Consider the following 16,952-nt stretch of genomic DNA (forward strand, 5'->3'; position numbering starts at 1 on the left):
TCTGAATACTTTCCGAATGCACTGTATGTCACATTGGGCTGGGCAGTTTGTATTTGATAAAAAAGTGACCAATCTAATTGCTGATGTGAGCTTTATTTAATCTTTAATTCTTCTCACTTTTAGATGTCCAATCATTTAGATGTGTCTTTCATTCAGAAAAACACATTTAATCACATTTTTGGGAAATTGGGCTCGGAAAATGAATGCAGCTGTTTATTTTAATATAAAATAAGCATATAATCATTTTGAAGTAATGTTTGTTAAGATTTGCATTGATTATCGATAGCAGGTACTTTGATACCACAATAGAATCTCAACTGCCAGCGTTGTATGCTGGTCTGGAACAATGGCACTATGTTCTGTTAGTGTTAGTTAGCAGGAGACTCAGGTTTACATGCTTGAGATATGTGGGGTTGAAAGACTAGCTGAAAGACTAAAAGCCACAATGAAACCCATATGGTAGGCGTGCTGTGACCCTCGGGACCCAGATCTAAGATAGACATAGGAAACACACCCAGTCATAACCTGTTGAGCTGGTGCCCACAAGATTAGGAAGCAGAGAGGTCCCTTACCACTGCTGTGGTAGGGATTTGCTTTCTATCTGGAATATGCACCGATATGATCCGTCAAAACACTCTGCCATAGCAGCAAACAAACAAACGAACTAATATGCATAAGGTGGATGTACCTATATGTGAATGGTGTGTGTGTGTGTGTGTGTGTGTGTGTGTGTGTGTGTATAAGTCATTTTATTAGTCATGAATAATAAAACAAGGATGGATACACCTGGCAGGTGGAACCTGATAGAACCCATTCTTTTAGATGCTGAGTCATCGTGCTTGTTTATTTCTGTTGAATGAATCTCTTTGTCACTGCAGGTCCCAGATTAAATCTATGTTTACTACTATGTCTTTAAACAAAAGTACACCCAGAGATCTAAAAGATAGATGTATCCATTGTTCCTACTATACCTCCGTCCTACCTGTCAGTGTATGTTTTCTTCTGACTTGCAGTGAGTGCAACTTCTGTCTGTCCTTCTGTAGAAGAAGAAGAAGAAGAAGAAGAAGAAGAAGAAGAAGAAGAAGAAGAAGAAGAAGAAGGAGGAGGAAAAGAAAGAAGGTGCTGGGGATATCATAGTACATGATGTAGCCTTCATATCTGAGCCTGGTGAGTGACACCTGTGTTTTGTATGTCCGTGCGTGTGTACTGAAGGTAGTTGACCTACTGTCTTTATACACAAATGACCCCACCTTGTCAAACAACCATTACACCTACTGTACCTGCCAACTGCTCAAGTGACACATTCACCTCATTTCACATGATATGTATAGACTCCATGTTTAAGGCACCATTATTTATAATAAAGCAATGATGGGAGGAATATGGGTAGGCAAGGGGAGGGTGGGGTAGGTGGATAGGTGGTAATTACAGTCCAAAGAGCATTGAGTCATACATTTGATTGTAATTTTGTTGACTTTGCACCACACCATGGATTTTATCCCTAGAGGAGGTGGCCACATTTGTTTTTAGATCAAGTTGCTTGTACAGCAAGAATGAAAGAGAGGGTGTTTTATCTGAACATGTGCATTGTTTATGTTCAATAAACAGAAACCGCACAAAAACATACAGAACAATGATAATCTTATAAATCTTATATTCTTGGTCACTGAAACATATTGACTGGTTGTTTGCAGGGCTTGAAGGCTGCACTGATCTAAACCACGAGGAAACAGAGAAGAAAGAGGATGTGAGTGGGTTTCATAACGTTTTGTATTATGTCATTTCGTATCATCATCAAGGCCAATTTCCTTTTCCAGGAGCAACATTAATACTCTATATCGCAGAGTAAGTCAGCGTTCACTTCAATGTTACCATGGCAGGATTTAGAACATGCATTTTTGTCCCCACTTCTTAGAATTCAGGCTCAGACAGTGAAGAGAAGAAGAAGAAGAAGAAGAAGAAGAAGAAGAAGAAGAAGAAGAAGAAGAAGAAGAAGAAGAAGAAGAAGAAGAAGAAGAAGAAGAAGAAGAAGAAGAAGGTTTGATTCAACATGAGATCAGATAAACATGTGGTGCCCATTTTGTCTACACAGCACACTAACTATTTGTTCAAATTATTTTTCAGGATTCCAGCTCCTCATCTTCATCCTCTGATAGCTCTTCATCCTCCTCATCCTCGGACAGCGACAAGGACAAGAAGAAGAAGAAGAAGAAGAAGAAGAAGAAGGTAAGGACATTTCTCATTGCACCAACGTGGCTAAACAATATCAAAGTGTTATAAACAGGATATCATTCCTCTACCAAATCAACAAATCTGACTGAACAATATGACCTGACGTCCTGACTTATGGACATTTCTCTTCTAGGATTCTGGCTGCTCTTCCGACAGCGAGGCAGACAAAAAGAAGGTAATATACAGTACCAGATTAGGAGTTCAAGCGTGTTAATCTCAGCTTGTTACCTGTATAAAAGACACCTGTCCACAGAAGCAATCAATCAATCAGATTCCAAACTCTCCACCATGGCCAAGACCAAAGAGCTCTCCAAGGATGTCAGGGACAAGATTGTAGACCTACACAAGGCAGGAATGGGCTACAAGACCATCGCCAAGCAGCTTGGTGAGAAGGTGACAACAGTTGGAAGTGGTCATAATGTGGTCCATCAATGGTCATAATAAGTATGATTTGCTTATTTTACATGCATTTCTTAACCAAAATCAACTGTTAAACTCTGAGCAGTTGTTTTGGACCCAGTACCACATCGGCTGAGCTTAAGTGGTACCCACTCCGTGGAAAGAGCAATGTTTCGTACACTCAGTGTATATCTTTTTTTTTGCCTTTCTTTGCCTGCTGTTGCTCTGGCTCTGTAACAGTCACGTTGTTAATGTACACCTGTATCAGAATCCCACGGTTATTACCTTTCTAACATTACTAAGCATGTGTTTGTAAGACTTATAGTTTTGAAATCTAAATGTATCTAATGAAGGTAGTTTACAATATATGTGTCGCTTAGAAAATGTCAGTAGAGTGTCAGAGATTAGCAGGTTAAAGTTACAAAGGAATTCAACCTCTCACTCTTTCTCAGGGCTCTGCATCTGAGAGTGATGGTGATGACAAGGTAAAACACAAACATATCTACAAACGGACACTTGTCTCCTCACTTTGAATTTAAACTCTCTCTGTATCCACTGAATGACTTTCTCTGTTGTAATACCCTCTCCCCTATCACAGTGCAAGAAAGACAAAGCAAAGGAGGGTGGCACAACAGCTGAATGGATTTGTAAGTAAATCAAAAAAGAATTGTCTCAGAAGAGATATGGAGATTATGAAGGGGAAATCTTGTGAACGATAAAGTCTTCTTTCCCTTGACCAAAGGTGGCGAAGATTTTCCTGAAGGAATGGAAGCTGGAAATCTGAGTGATGACGAGAGAGAAGGAGGCAAGGAGAAAGAGAAAGAGAAGAAGAAGACATTGAAGAAAAAGAAGAAGGTACTCATCTCAGTACAGACAACCTTTACAACAAGTATTTAGTTGAGCTGTGTTATTCTGCCCTAGGACTTGAGCTCCTCGCCAAAAGTGTAATGTATTGAGCTGTAATACCCTACTGAGTGTTTTTTTCAATTGAAGGACTCTGGCTGTTCATCATCATCTTCATCCTCGGATAGCTCTTCCTCTTCAGACAGCGAGGATGACAAAAATATGAAAAGAAAGAGGAAGATGAAGAAGAAAGCTAAGGTTTGTGGTTCCAAACTAACAAACACATTGTATTCTATGGTATTGTTGGATGGTGCAATGCTCCACACCATCCCCATATGACTGACGGATTGGACACTCTGTTTTTGCCACAGGATTACAGTTCTTCATCCTCCTCCTCTTCCTCCTCATCCTCTTCTGATAGTGAGGAGGAAAAGAAGAAGAAGATGAAGAAGAAGGTGAGAAAGCTATGTGTTGTATGATTTAACACAAAATAAACATATTGTTTTTGTTGACTCACTGTTGACTGTGGTAATTTCTGTATCACAATAAAACTGTGTAAAACCATACTAAAACTATGACCATCTGTTGCGCTATGACAAACATCTGTCCTAGAAAGTTGTTAAGTACTTAATAGTGATCTGCTTTTGGTTGTTGTCCCTCAGGATTCTAGTTCTTCATCCTCTGACAGCTCCTCATCCTCCAACCTCTGACAGTGATGATGACAAAAAGAAAAAGATGAAGAAAAAAGGTAAGTGCAGCAATTTAGCAATTAAATGTTGTATGTTCATATTGCCCTAATAACTCCATTGACATCCCTTTGGCTCTATCTCCTCAGCATTACAGCATGGAAGCAAAGGCAGACATGTTACAAAGTGTCTTCTTCTTTGGAAAATACAGGATAGATGTCTGATTAAAGTTTTTGTCTGTTTCAGGATTCCAGCTCTGATGATTCAGATAGCGAGAAAGACAAGAAGAAGAAGAAGAAGAAGAAGAAGAAGAAGAAGAAGAAGAAGAAGAAGAAGAAGAAGAAGAAGAAGAAGAAGAAGAAGAAGAAGAAGAAGAAGAAGACAAAGAAAAAGGTGAGTGCGGATGCATTCAGATGTTATTTTGAGAAACCCAGTGTGCAGGGTTATGGTTAGAAGCCAATTGGTAAGTGAATTAATTCCACTCTCTTCATTTTTCTTTGACAGGATTCATCAGACAGCGAAGAAGAAGAAGAAGAAGAAGGATAAGAAGGTACGTTTTTCTATTGTTTGTCTTGGGGGAGGGTCTTTTCGATTTTGAAAGATATTGGAGATATCAAATGAAACTTTTCTTGTGTGTCCAGGATGATTCTGACAGCGAAGAAGACAAGAATAAGAAGAAGAAAAAGGACAAGAAGAAAAAGAAGAAGAAGGATAAGGTGTGTTTTCTATTGTGCTGTCTTGGGGAGGGTCAACTTTTTAAAGAACAGTTCTTTTGAGATATTTAATGACTCAAGAATGACCAGAATATGTATCTTGTGTGTCCAGGACTCTGACAGTGAGGAAGACAAGAAAAAGAAGAAGAAGGACAAGAAGAAAAAGAAGAAGAAGGATAAGAAGGTAGGTTTTATTATTGGCTGTAAAACAAAATAATAATTGAAATAACTGTTAATTTGAGCTATCTAATGACACCTGAATACATTTACATTTTAGTCATATAGCAGACGCTCTTATCCAGAGCGACTTACATGAGCAATTAGGGTTAAGTGCCTTGCTCAAGGGCACATCAACAGATTTTTCACCTAGTCGGCTCTGGGATTAGAACCAGCGACCTTTCGGTTACTGGCACAACGCTCTTAACCACTAAGCTACCTGCCGCCCTTGTGTGTGTCCAGGACTCATCTGACAGCGAGGATGAGAAGAAGAAGAAGAAGAAGAAGAAGAAGAAGAAGAAGAAGAAGAAGAAGAAGAAGAAGAAGAAGAAGAAGAAGGAGGTATGTTTTTTAATTGACTGTCTTAGAGAGTGATCCTCAAATTAACGACAGTAACAATCAGAATGTGACTGTGAATCGTTCCTCCTGTGTACCCAGGACTCTTGTTCTGACAGCGAGGAAGATAAGAAAAAGAAGAAGAAGGATAAGAGGAAGAAAGACAAGAAGAAGAAAAAGGTAAGTAACACAAATGTATTTGCAAGTTATTTATGAGCCCCTCTGTGTGTTATGAGCCCAGTGCACATAGTGGAGGCTAATAAAATAGGATAGTTATTGATCACCATATACTGTATTTTATGTGTGTCTAGGATGACTCCTCATCTGGAAGTGATGAAGATAAGATAAAGAAGAAGAAAGAGAAGAAGAAGAAGAAGAAGAAGAAGAAGAAGAATGTTATTTGGAGATGCACAATAGTGAGGTGAACACTGGAATCTGACGGACCACGTCCTCTGTTTGTCCTGTAGGGCTCCTCTTCTGGAAGTGATGATGAAAAGAAGAAGAAGGTACAGTGAGGGAAAAAAGTATTTGATCCCGTGCTAATTTTGTACGTTTGCCCACTGACAAAGACATGATCAGTCTATAATTTTAATGGTAGGTTTATTTGAACAGTGAGAGACAGAATAACAACAACAAAAATCAGAAAAACGCATGTCAAAAATGTTATAAATTGATTTGCATTTTAATGAGGGAAATAAGTATTTGACCCCTCTGCAAAACATGGCTTAGTACTTGGTGGCAAAACCCTTGTTGGCAATCACAGAGGTCAGACGTTTCTTGTAGTTTGCCACCAGGTTTGCACACATCTCAGGAGGGATTTTGTCCCACTCGTCTTTGCAGATCTTCTCCAAGTCATTAAGGTTTTGAGCCTGACGTTTGGCAACTCGAACATTCAGCTCCCTCCACAGATTTTCTATGGGATTAAGGTCTGGAGACTGGCTAGGCCACTCCAGGACCTTAATGTGCTTCTTCTTGAGCCACTCCTTTGTTGGCTTGGCCGTGTGTTTTGGGTCATTGTCATGCTGGAATCCCCATCCACGACCCATTTTCAATGCCCTGGCTGAGGGAAGGAGGTTCTCACCCAAGATTTGACAGTACATGGCCCCGTCCATCGTCCCTTTGATGCGGTGAAGTTGTCCTGTCCCCTTAGCAGAAAAACACCCCCAAAGCATAATGTTTCCACCTCCATGTTTGACAGTGGGGATGGTGTTCTTGGGGTCATAGGCAGCATTCCTCCTCCTCCAAACAAAGCGAGTTGAGTTGATGCCGAAGAGCTCCATTTTCATTCAGATGTTCATTGGCAAACTTCAGACAGCCCTGTATATGTGCTTTATTGAGCAGGGGGACCTTGCGGGTGCTGCAGGATTTCAGTCCTTCACGGCGTAGTGTGTTACCAATTGTTTTCTTGGTGACTATGGTCCCAGCTGCCTTGAGATCATTGACAAGATCCTCCCGTGTAGTTCTGGGCTGATTCCTCACGATTCTCATTATCATTGCAACTCCACGAGGTGAGATCTTGCATGGAGCCCCAGGCCGAGGGAGATTGACAGTTCTTTTGTGTTTCTTCCATTTGCGAATAATCGCACCAACTGTTGTCACCTTCTCACCAAGCTGCTTGGCGATGGTCTTGTAGCCCATTCCAGCCTTGTGTAGGTCTACAATCTTGTCCCTGACATCCTTGGAGAGCTCTTTGGTATTGGCCATGGTGGAGAGTTTGGAATCTGATTGATTGATTGCTTCTGTGGACAGGTGTCTTTTATACAGGTAACAAACTGAGATTAGGAGCACTCCCTTGAAGAGTGTGCTCCTAATATCAGCTCATTACCTGTATAAAAGACACCTGGGAGCCAGAAATCTTTCTGATTGAGAGGGGGTCAAATACTTATTTCCCTCATTAAAATGCAAATCAATTTATAACATTTTTGACATGCGTTTTTCTGGATTATTTTGTTGTTATTCTGTCTCTCACTGTTCAAATAAACCTACCATAAAAATTATAGACTGATAATTTCTTTGTCAGTGGGCAAACGTACAAAATCAGCAGGGTATCAAATACTTTTTTCCCTCACTGTAAATGTCATTTGGAGATGCATATGATACTGATTGGAACACTGTCTGTCCTCCGGAAGTGACAAAGACAAGAAGAAGATACAAATAAGAGAGACAAATTCCTGCTAGACTTTTATGTATACAAACATGTCATACCAAAATAGCTTATAAACTCATTCTCCTTAAATTTACATTGGTCTTTTTTTGGGTCACAGGACTCCTGTTCCGATGTTGAGGGAGAATCTAAGAAAAAAACGAAGAAACAAGAAAGAGGTATGTACAAGGAAGTGAATATTGGAATTGTATGCAAAGAGAATACCAAACCCTCAAGGTTTTCCCTGGGGTAGTCCAATCATCTCAGACCACTCCCAGACAGTCCAAGTACCTTACTGTGATTGTTTTAAATTAGAATGGTCAAAAATAAAGAAAAATAGCTTCTTAGAAGAGCAATTTCTCAAGCAAGAATTTTGCTAGGACTGTCTGGGAGTGGTCTGAGTGGGGAGGGGAAAACTGAACATTAGCTGTTTTTGGCAAAGAGTTTTGGAACTCCCTTTCTTATTGGTCTATTAACTACCCCACCCAGGTTCGCTACAACATACATCCATGGTTGGTTTAATTGACTCTCCCCTTTAACTGCTCCTAATTGACCCATTTTTAGCTACAACTTCCATGTCCGTTGGAAAGGATCAGCTTGAGCAAAGTGAGGTGTAGAATCACCGATGGCAAAGGGCTAGTAAGTAAGCATTTCATGGTAAAGTCCACACCAATTGTATTTGGGGGATGTGACATATAAAATGGAATTTGATTGGAGACTGCTTGTCTCAATTAAATAAAATGTCCTATGATTTTCTACCTGCAGCAAACCTAGAGGATAATGCCAAAAATACCGGCTAAAGAAAAAAACGAAAGAAACAACTGGCCCTAATATTAGTCTATGGCCGTGTTCGAGATCATCAAAACGACTGCAGGCGACTGCTGACTGACTGATCTACAAATCACCTTGCATCATAAATAACAATTCATTATTATTTGTAGATCAGTCAGTCAGTCACAATTTACCCATGATACATTGTGGTTTCGATCCTCGCGAACACGGCCTATATCTCAATCACGATTGACTTGATTTAGTTACACATTTTGAAATATGGACAGTCCAGGGATATTTTACCCCCGATCTTGAGAAGAAGTTACCATACCAGACACTTTTATTTTAAAGACAGTTGTATTGAATTGATAACATAAATCGGAACCGAATATAATTAGAGCTACACCAACATAAATGTTTAATTCATAGGCCTACCTGTCCGGTAAATTGCCACAGCAGATTTGCTGTGGTAAACGAGGAAATACTTGATTTCAGTTGTATGGAATAATTATCTAGATAGATCAGCCTTAGTCTGCTAAAAAATAAGGACTAAGTGGCATAGCCGCGGGAAGTAAGGGTGCTGCAACACCCCCTGAAAAATCGGAATAAAAAAAAGATATACAAAAATGTTCAAGTAGTGCACTGGCTTTATTAGTATTAGCTGACTGATATAGACGTCTGTAGTGCGGGCCAAAACATTTTTTAAACATTTCAGCTTTGGCAAAAAAGGTCGTTGTATAATTAAGAACAGTATCTTGCAGGATTCAATCGTTGGAATTGTAAGAGTTGTGGCCCTGTCCCTTTCTCTTCTTTTGTCATTCTAATGGTTCCAGAAGGAACAAAAACCTGTCCTCAAACATTTACATCAAAAGGTGTAAAATTATGGGCAAAGACATAAAACATCCACATCAAATTAAATACTTTTCTTGATCAAATAACATGGAAAACAACCACTTTTTGTGCAGTATTAATTGACTATCCTTACAAACCACTTAATGAAGGCTAAATGTACATAGGCTGGTCATCTAGGTTTGGTACATGTAGACTTTCCATCACCATGAAGAAAAACAATGCACAATACAGTAATTGAGTACATTGAGACACATCAAGTGGTTTGTGATGATGAGGCTCAGTTGGTAGAGCATGGGGCTTGTAATGCTAGGGTTGTGGGTTTGATTCCCATGGGGGACCAGTACTTAAAAGTATTAAAATGTCTGGATAAGAGCATCTAAAAAATGTAAAATGAATTAGACCATTTCAGTTTACACATATAAATAAATTGCATTAACAAAGTATTTCAAGAAACTGGAAAACATATATCAAGCAAGTATTTGTATATTCCACAAGTATGATCAGATTAACTGTTTTGTACAGCCCCGTTCAAAAACGAATGCAATCACGTTTCAACCGGTTCAAACTCTTCCCACTGATGAACCCCGGGCCAGATAAGCGAACCCCCTCCGTGATGGCAGTCTCAGTCTAAGTAGCCTATGTAGCTAACGACACAGCAGCAGAATCATTTAGTTTGAATCGTCAGGCTACAGGACTAAGCCTACACCAAGTAAATTCCTCACTGGCCCAATCAGGGGCTTTTTCAAAACCGTTAAAAAAACGGGCAAGAAACAATAGCATTCTTAATGGACAAAAATCAGATAGTCCCTCCTCCATTTAAAAATCATTGTGCGGTTTTGTGCCTTCTGAACAACACGAACGTGTTTTGGTCACGTGGTTGCGGGGTGGGGTCAACAGGTAGGTGCGTTGCGTGAGTTTTCCGTTTATAAAGGGAAACATTGTTCCTGCAGGGTGTCGCTACTGCCTTGTGCTCTCAAGACAACATGGATTTCGATTTGGCGTCAGGTAATTCTTTAATCATAATTGCATTCAAGTCGTTCTACTCTAAAATATTGTGTGAACTACAGTGTATCAATTTCTCAATAGATTTTTTGGTTATTAGTCTGAGATGCAAGCCACATGTTTTCCTATTATTTGAGCTGATTGAATGCGCACTTCACACCTGTCAGGCATTTAATTGAATTATTCCAAAGACTGCCTTAATTGAGACAATATGTTTATATTATTAATAACAGAGGGCAAATGTGCATCAAAAGGACTTGATACATAAATTACATGATTAGCAATATAACATGGACAGACGGAGAAGGCCTTATGTCCTTTCAGTTGAAGAAAACAGTGCCTTTTCTTGATTTCTCCACTTTCTACTTATTGCTATTGAGGATGAGAACCTATAATTGAATGAAATGGTTCTGGTTAGTTTATTAGGCTGTGATTGTTCATGTAAAGAACACTGTAAGCCTACATGCCCTGTCTCTTATTTATCACAGCTGTAGGTAAAGATGATCAGGTGAAAAAGGATGATGCCTCTGGCCAGGAACAGAACGCCCTCTTTGGATGGGGGAAGAAGAAGGACAAAGCTGGGGATAAGGACAAGGTAAGAAACACACTGTTACCATCACCTAAACCAGTTGCTTGACGAGTGCTTCAATTGTATTTCAACCATCAACAGCAATTTGTGTGCAATTAATGCTGATCCACACAAACTGCATACAAGGTATCCTGACTGTCTACCAACTTTCAGAGTGCATCAAAGGACCATGACAAATCCAAGGACCGTAAGGACCATGACAAATCCAAGGACCGTAAGGACCATGACAAATCCAAGGACCATAAGGAGGACAAAGACAAGCATAAGGAACATAAGGACAAGAAACATGGTGACAAGAAGGACAAAGGTCATAAGAAGAAAGACAAGAAGTCCAAAGAGCATAAGGACAGAGATGATGGGCATGGATCCTCTTCATCATCATCTTCGTCCAGCAGCGACGAGGTAGTGTACATTAGCCTTGATTTGTTCCGTTTTTTGTTTGTTTTTATGCTCTATTATTGTTCCAAAGAATGTTAATGTATGACTGCTATAGAATGGGGTCCAACAAGTCGTGTTGACAACCACTCCTTAGTTCAAGGGTTCTTTACTATCAACATGGGTAAGGCCGTAAAGGCTGTGCAGGTCATACCAGCTGTGGCAGTTTTATCACGCTCTAGTTATGTACGAGTAGTTGGTGTTTCCATTTACCAGACTTGAGACTCAGAACTTTTACTATCACATGCGGTTCCATGCACTTTATCAGCTAGTAAAACATTATTTTAGAAACATAGCTCCTTTTGCAGTCTGTATTCCTGCTACCTCTTACTGTAATAGCTATCTGTTGTTGATAGGTATGTGGGCAAGACAGTAAGACTCATCAGAACTTTTATAACCTTGTCATGCCTTACTTTTATGCAAACTAGGCTAATGTAAAAGAGGAAATGGACATGAATGCTCTGAGTTACTAGGTGTGTCTGAAAACCGATCAGATAGGAGAGCAATAAAAAGGTGTTACCTGCCCTACAGTCACATATCAGGGCCTGCCATTGCCTGACTGCATATTTCACCCAAAACAAGTGTTATTATTAGTACATGTAATGGTTCATATTAAATGTATGTCTTTTGTCATTTTAGGATGAAGGCAAGAAGAAGCATCACTGATTCTGGTGCTGTGAGGAGGTGCTACTGCCAGTTCACTCTTGTGTCAATGTTTCGTACTGCAGTGTTGATGCATGATATTTACTGTGTACCGTTTCCTTGTTGTTCCTGATCATGTTTTGATGTGCCAGACAGTAAATTAGTGGTTTTACAACAGAACATTAAATAACACAACAACCAGGATATATAGTGAATGTCTGACTTTTTTCAGACATCTTTCCTCCCTAGTGAAAAGTCTAATGTCCACCAGAAGGGGGAGGTGTTTGTCATTGAATATTTGTTTAATAGATTGAATACAGTTGATTGGCAAACATTTTGTTCAAGTTTTTTGATAAATTGTCCGGTCAAAAGATTGAATTGCATTCTTTTGTTTTATTTTAGCACATTTTATGTGAAAGCTCAATGTTCTTAGTTTTGAAGTAAAAAGCATAAGGGAGCATATACCCAAAGGTTTTCTCAACAGGGGATAGTGTTGGGTACAGTGCATGTTACTTCAGTACATATGTATTGTACTCAGACTACGCAGTGTGAAGATAGTTTTTGTAGCATGAATGAGTCCTAACTAGGAAAAGCAAAGCTGCACAAGACTGGGGTACACAAAATGCAAGACACAGCAAAGCCAGGCAGTGTTTCCTTAACATGGCATCAATATTCAAGTGGACGTGAACTCTAACAGGTTGTCAGGAAAGAAGAATTAAAACATTTAACATACGGATCTTGTTCACATTCTTAATCCAGGGGGAAAAAAGAAAATGGCGAGATTGCAAAATGTATCAATAATAAATCAAGTGTCTTTGGATGCTGCCATTGCTGTATGGTAACTCTTCTTACACTTGGCAGTATCACCGTTGGGATGCAGGGGAGATTAACAGATATACAGCCTGTCTTTCTAGTTGATCTAGTGAACTTGTCAGCAGAACTCTACGGTCACTTTTCATTTATACTTTCATGGTTTATGAAATGAACATGACAGAGCTTCTAGTAAAAACAAAAAAATGGTGTGCTCATACAGTTGAAGTCAGAGGTTTACATACACTTAGGTTGGAGTCATTAAAACTCGTTTTTCAACCACTCCACACATTTCTTTTTAACAAACTATAGTTTTGGCAAGTTGGCATCTACTTTGTGCATGACACAAGTACTTTTTCCAACAATTGTTTACAGACAGATTATTTCACTTATAATTCACTGTATCACAATTCCAGTGGGTCAGAAGTTTACATACACTAAGTTGACTGTGCCTTTAAACAGCTTTGAAAATTCCAGAAAATGATGTCATGGCTTTAGAAGCTTCTGATAGGCTAATTGACGTCAATTGGAGGTGTACCTGTGGATGTATTTCAAGGCCTACCTTCAAACCTCCACAAGTCTGGTTCATCCTTGGGAGCAATTTCCAAACGGCTGAAGGTACCACGTTCATCTGTACAAACAATAGTACGCAAGTATAAACACCATGGGACCACGCAGCCGTCATACCGCTCAGGAAGGAGACGCGTTCTGTCTCCTAGAGATGAACGTACTTTGGTGCGAAAAGTGCAAATCAATCCCAGAACAACAGCAAAGGACCTTGTGAAGATGCTGGAGGAAACGGGTACAAAAGTATCTATATCCACAGTAAAACAAGTCTTATATCGACATAACCTGAAAGGCCGCTCAGCAAGGAAGAAGCCACTGCTCCAAAACCGCCATAAAAAAGCCAGACTACGGTTTGCAACTGCACATGGGGACAAAGATCGTACTTTAGGGAGAAATGTCCTTTGGTCTGATGAAACAAAAATAGAACTGTTTGGCCATAATGACCATCGTTATGTTTGGAGGAAAAAGGGGAACGGTTGCAAGCCGAAGAACACCATCCCAACCGTGAAGCACGGGGGTGGCAGCATCATGCTGTGGGGGTGCTTTGCTGCAGGAGGGACTGGTGCACTTAACAAAATAGATGGCAAGATGAGGAAGGAAAATGATGTGGATATATTGAAGCAACATCTCAAGACATCAGTCAGGAAGTTAAAGCTTGGTCGCAAATGGGTCTTCCAAATGTACAATGACCCCAAGCATACATCCAAAGTTGTGGCAAAATGGCTTAAGGACAACAAAGTCAAGGTATTGGAGTGGCCATCACAAAGCTCTGACCTCAATCCTATAGAAAATGTGTGGGCAGAACTGAAAAAGTGTGTGCGAGCAAGGAGGCCTACAAACCTGACTCAGTTACACCAGCTCTGTCAGGAGGAATGGGCCAAAATTCACTCAACATATTGTGGAAAGCTTGTGGAAGGCTACCCGAAACGTTTGACCCAAGATAAACAATTTAAAGGCAATGCTACCAAATACTAATTGAGTGTATGTAAACTTCCGACCCACTGGGAATGTGATGAAAGAAATACAAGCTGAAATAAATCATTCTCTCTACTATTATTCTGACATTTCACATTCTTAAAATAAAGTGGTGATCCTAACTGACCTAAGACAGGGAATGTTTACTAGGATAAAATGTCAGGAATTGTGAAAAACTGAGTTTAAATGTATTTGGCTAAGGTGTATGTAAACTTCCGACTTCAACTGTATGTACAGTGTATAGGCTACTGTATACTTTCACACTTGTTTCAAATGTATTTAAGAATAACTTGAGTGTTACTGCTTTCTCAAATCATAAGGCAGTGACCAGGGGTGCTTTAAGATCCAGTATTCATAATATCTGATAACATATGCCAGGGTTCTATAAAACGGCAGCAGTATGTCAGAAATAAAACAATCTGAATGGCCTCAGGTACAAATAGCTACTCCTTATGTTGCCCAAGTCAGGAGTGACAGACATATTCTTTGGAAACCCTGCCAACAACCCCAGGCAGTACGGAAGAGCTGATTGAAGCGCTGGCCCTTGTCACGCCTTCTCATCTCCTCTCATGCATTTTTAATTACTCAAAAGTCTAAAAAGTTGAATAAGGGAAAACGTTTTCATCAAATGTTTGTCTACAAAGCTTTGACAAAAAAAAGAAAATTATTTTTTTTATATATAGATTTGGCCCAGAAGTGCTCAGGCTTTATGCATGCAGTGTTTAGTGAGACACAGGGAGTATTTTGTGCTGATCTGTGGCGAGATCACATTTTGTTCAAGAGAACACATTGACAGTAGCCTCCCTTTGAGAGCTGTTGTGTGTTGCTGGATCTCTAATATGGGCGGTGGTGACAAAGAACTGTATTGGGCTTGAAGAACTGAACTGTGTTGGTTGTGTTGGTTGCATGCAGAAAACAACTTTTTGAAATTGAATTGGGCTTATACTTTCTGAAAAGTTGTCACTTCTGCAGAATTAAGATGTGCATGAAAGCTGGACCAATCAATCAACCAAAACTTTAAATAAACCAGATAAATGGTAACCTGGCAAGTCCATAGACTTTATCTACTTGATATCAGTTTTTATTCAGTACGTGCATTGCATGCATAATGCATTACATCCGTATGCATTGGAGCTGCCTTCAACCGTGCAATGCGGGATGCAGTTGCCTACCAAGCACATCCAGTAGCTTTTTTTTGGTCACCAGAGGGGGGCATTACTACCTCTAGTCTAGACTGGCGTCACTGGTCTCCTGGCAACAGCCCGGGCTAGTTCTCGATCAAGGTTCCAAATAGAATGCTGTACAGAAAAGGAGTGCATGTTTAGTGTTGAAAACCATGGGCCAGCCTTGTACAAGAAGAAACAACTATCCTCTAAGAAATTATACTGTTTCATGTCTTCTGTGAATTTGTATCTACTACAACAAGACTGCCGATAATTTTCCGAACGTGCGTTAATTGATTAAAGGGAAAATACCAAGTGCTGTCAACGGACAAAATAGTGCGAGTGTGCGACCAACAAAAACAACAACAGTGAAACGAAAAGAAAATACGACAAAGAAGAAGCAACGGTTTGATGTGGTGGTAGGCTATGAGGAGATGCAACCTTTTCTTACTCTTTCTACTTTTAGAAAATTAAAAAAATATTATTTTGCTACCTAAAACGCAACTGATTATTGCGTAAACCATTGGGACTGTATTCATGTATGCTGTTTCGAGAGACCGTTACTTTCCATCAAATAAACTGTGAAATAACGATTGATTTCATCAAGAAGGCACACAAAACGACTTGCCAAGTAGTTACGAACCATGATGAAATTCCATAATTCGGACCTATGGATTGCTTGGCTGGTTTTATTTTGCATGGAAGGTAAGACCTTTATTTTATTACTTTAAAAAGTTTATAGGCCTAGCTACTTGTGTGACATTAAACTGTCCCTCCCATCCTAACACCATGACAAAAAATATATTATGGAAAAAATAATTGACCACTATTGACATAAATGTTAACAAATAAGATTGGCCAACCCAACCATTTTTACATGAGGAAATGATTGGGATACAATATTGCATTTGTGTAATCTATGATTGCAATATAGGCAAATTTGGAAAACCCAACTGTGCCGTGGAAGCAACCTTGCCAAGAGCGCATGCCATGTTTACATTTGATCCTTCCCTTAATATATTTGAATCTCTCTGTAAATCCCCTCCATTTCAGCACAATCTAAAGCAATGATTTAGAATTACTTTGTTTGAATATGTTTTCCTATATCGCATGAAAATCACTTTTGATTGCTTTCATATGAACACGATGGCCGTTTTTTGGAACATCGGACCGGGAGCACAAATCTTTATTCTCTGTTATTGCCAATGCCATGGATACGGAATGAAACATATAGTGGAACATTCAATGTTTGTCTGAGATAGAAACGAAGGTCCGTCCAGACCGCAAAAGGGTGCAGCCGATAATCCGCGCGATTAGGAAGAGCACTCGATTCCCTGTGACGACGCGCTCTGGCCGCCTTGTCATTGTAGCTATACAACCTCATAAGAAGTTTTCAGAATATATAGATGGGAACTAGTTGGGGGTAGACGACAATAATATACAAAGCTAATGATTAATATTTAAGTAATCTTTATATTACAACAAAGTATGTGCAGAACAAGTTGAAATGGCCAATGTTTGTGGAATATATTCCCAACATGAACCTGCACCCCCTGGATTCTCTCTCACATGTTTGTG

At 39.6% G+C, this 16,952-nt stretch overlaps 2 protein-coding genes and 1 pseudogene across 4 annotated transcripts in view; all 3 read left to right on the top strand.

Moving 5' to 3' along the window:
* Positions 1-669: 669 nt before the first annotated feature.
* Positions 670-5,940, top strand: LOC311101516 (annotated as a pseudogene). The gene is made up of 19 exons: positions 670-684; positions 1,044-1,167; positions 1,695-1,747; positions 1,916-2,038; positions 2,125-2,226; positions 2,366-2,407; positions 3,084-3,116; positions 3,230-3,278; positions 3,374-3,486; positions 3,625-3,761; positions 3,854-3,929; positions 4,137-4,226; positions 4,391-4,553; positions 4,802-4,876; positions 4,986-5,057; positions 5,306-5,431; positions 5,558-5,605; positions 5,737-5,820; positions 5,893-5,940. The product of its transcript is annotated as an uncharacterized misc_RNA (transcript).
* Positions 5,941-9,831: 3,891 nt separating this feature from the next.
* On the top strand, positions 9,832-12,685 carry LOC311101715 (uncharacterized protein). 2 transcript variants are annotated; one of them, XM_084142879.1, is made up of 4 exons: positions 9,832-10,196; positions 10,682-10,788; positions 10,936-11,184; positions 11,857-12,685. In XM_084142879.1, the coding sequence occupies exons 1-4, from the start codon at positions 10,175-10,177 to the stop codon at positions 11,881-11,883; spliced, it is 405 nt and encodes a 134-aa protein (XP_083999005.1). In that variant the 5' UTR covers positions 9,832-10,174; the 3' UTR covers positions 11,884-12,685. The 2 variants fall into 2 exon arrangements, with proteins under 2 accessions (XP_083999005.1, XP_083999004.1); XM_084142878.1 differs by having other exon boundaries at positions 10,122-10,196; positions 10,936-11,187; positions 11,857-12,320.
* Positions 12,686-16,018: 3,333 nt separating this feature from the next.
* Positions 16,019-16,952, top strand: part of LOC311101714 (immunoglobulin superfamily member 11-like) — a gene marked incomplete at both ends in the record, with an annotated part of 91,416 nt that continues 90,482 nt past the window's right edge. The window contains one exon of the mRNA XM_084142877.1: positions 16,019-16,079. Within this exon, the coding sequence (XP_083999003.1) occupies positions 16,019-16,079 (61 nt within the window). The remainder of the gene's footprint in view (positions 16,080-16,952) is intronic.

This window comes from Coregonus lavaretus, assembly GCF_964263955.1.
Source record: "Coregonus lavaretus genome assembly, chromosome: 26".
NCBI classification, from domain to species: domain Eukaryota; kingdom Metazoa; phylum Chordata; class Actinopteri; order Salmoniformes; family Salmonidae; genus Coregonus; species Coregonus lavaretus.

What these genes read in the sequence shown, in the direction of transcription:
- LOC311101715 (XM_084142878.1), top strand. Translation starts at nt 10,175, where the DNA reads ATGGATTTCGATTTGGCGTCAG. An exon ending in AAGCTGGGGATAAGGACAAG is followed by an intron (nt 10,789 to 10,935) that starts GTAAGAAACACA and finishes ACCAACTTTCAG; the next exon opens with AGTGCATCAAAGGACCATGA. An exon ending in CGTCCAGCAGCGACGAGGTA is followed by an intron (nt 11,188 to 11,856) that starts GTGTACATTAGC and finishes TTGTCATTTTAG; the next exon opens with GATGAAGGCAAGAAGAAGCA.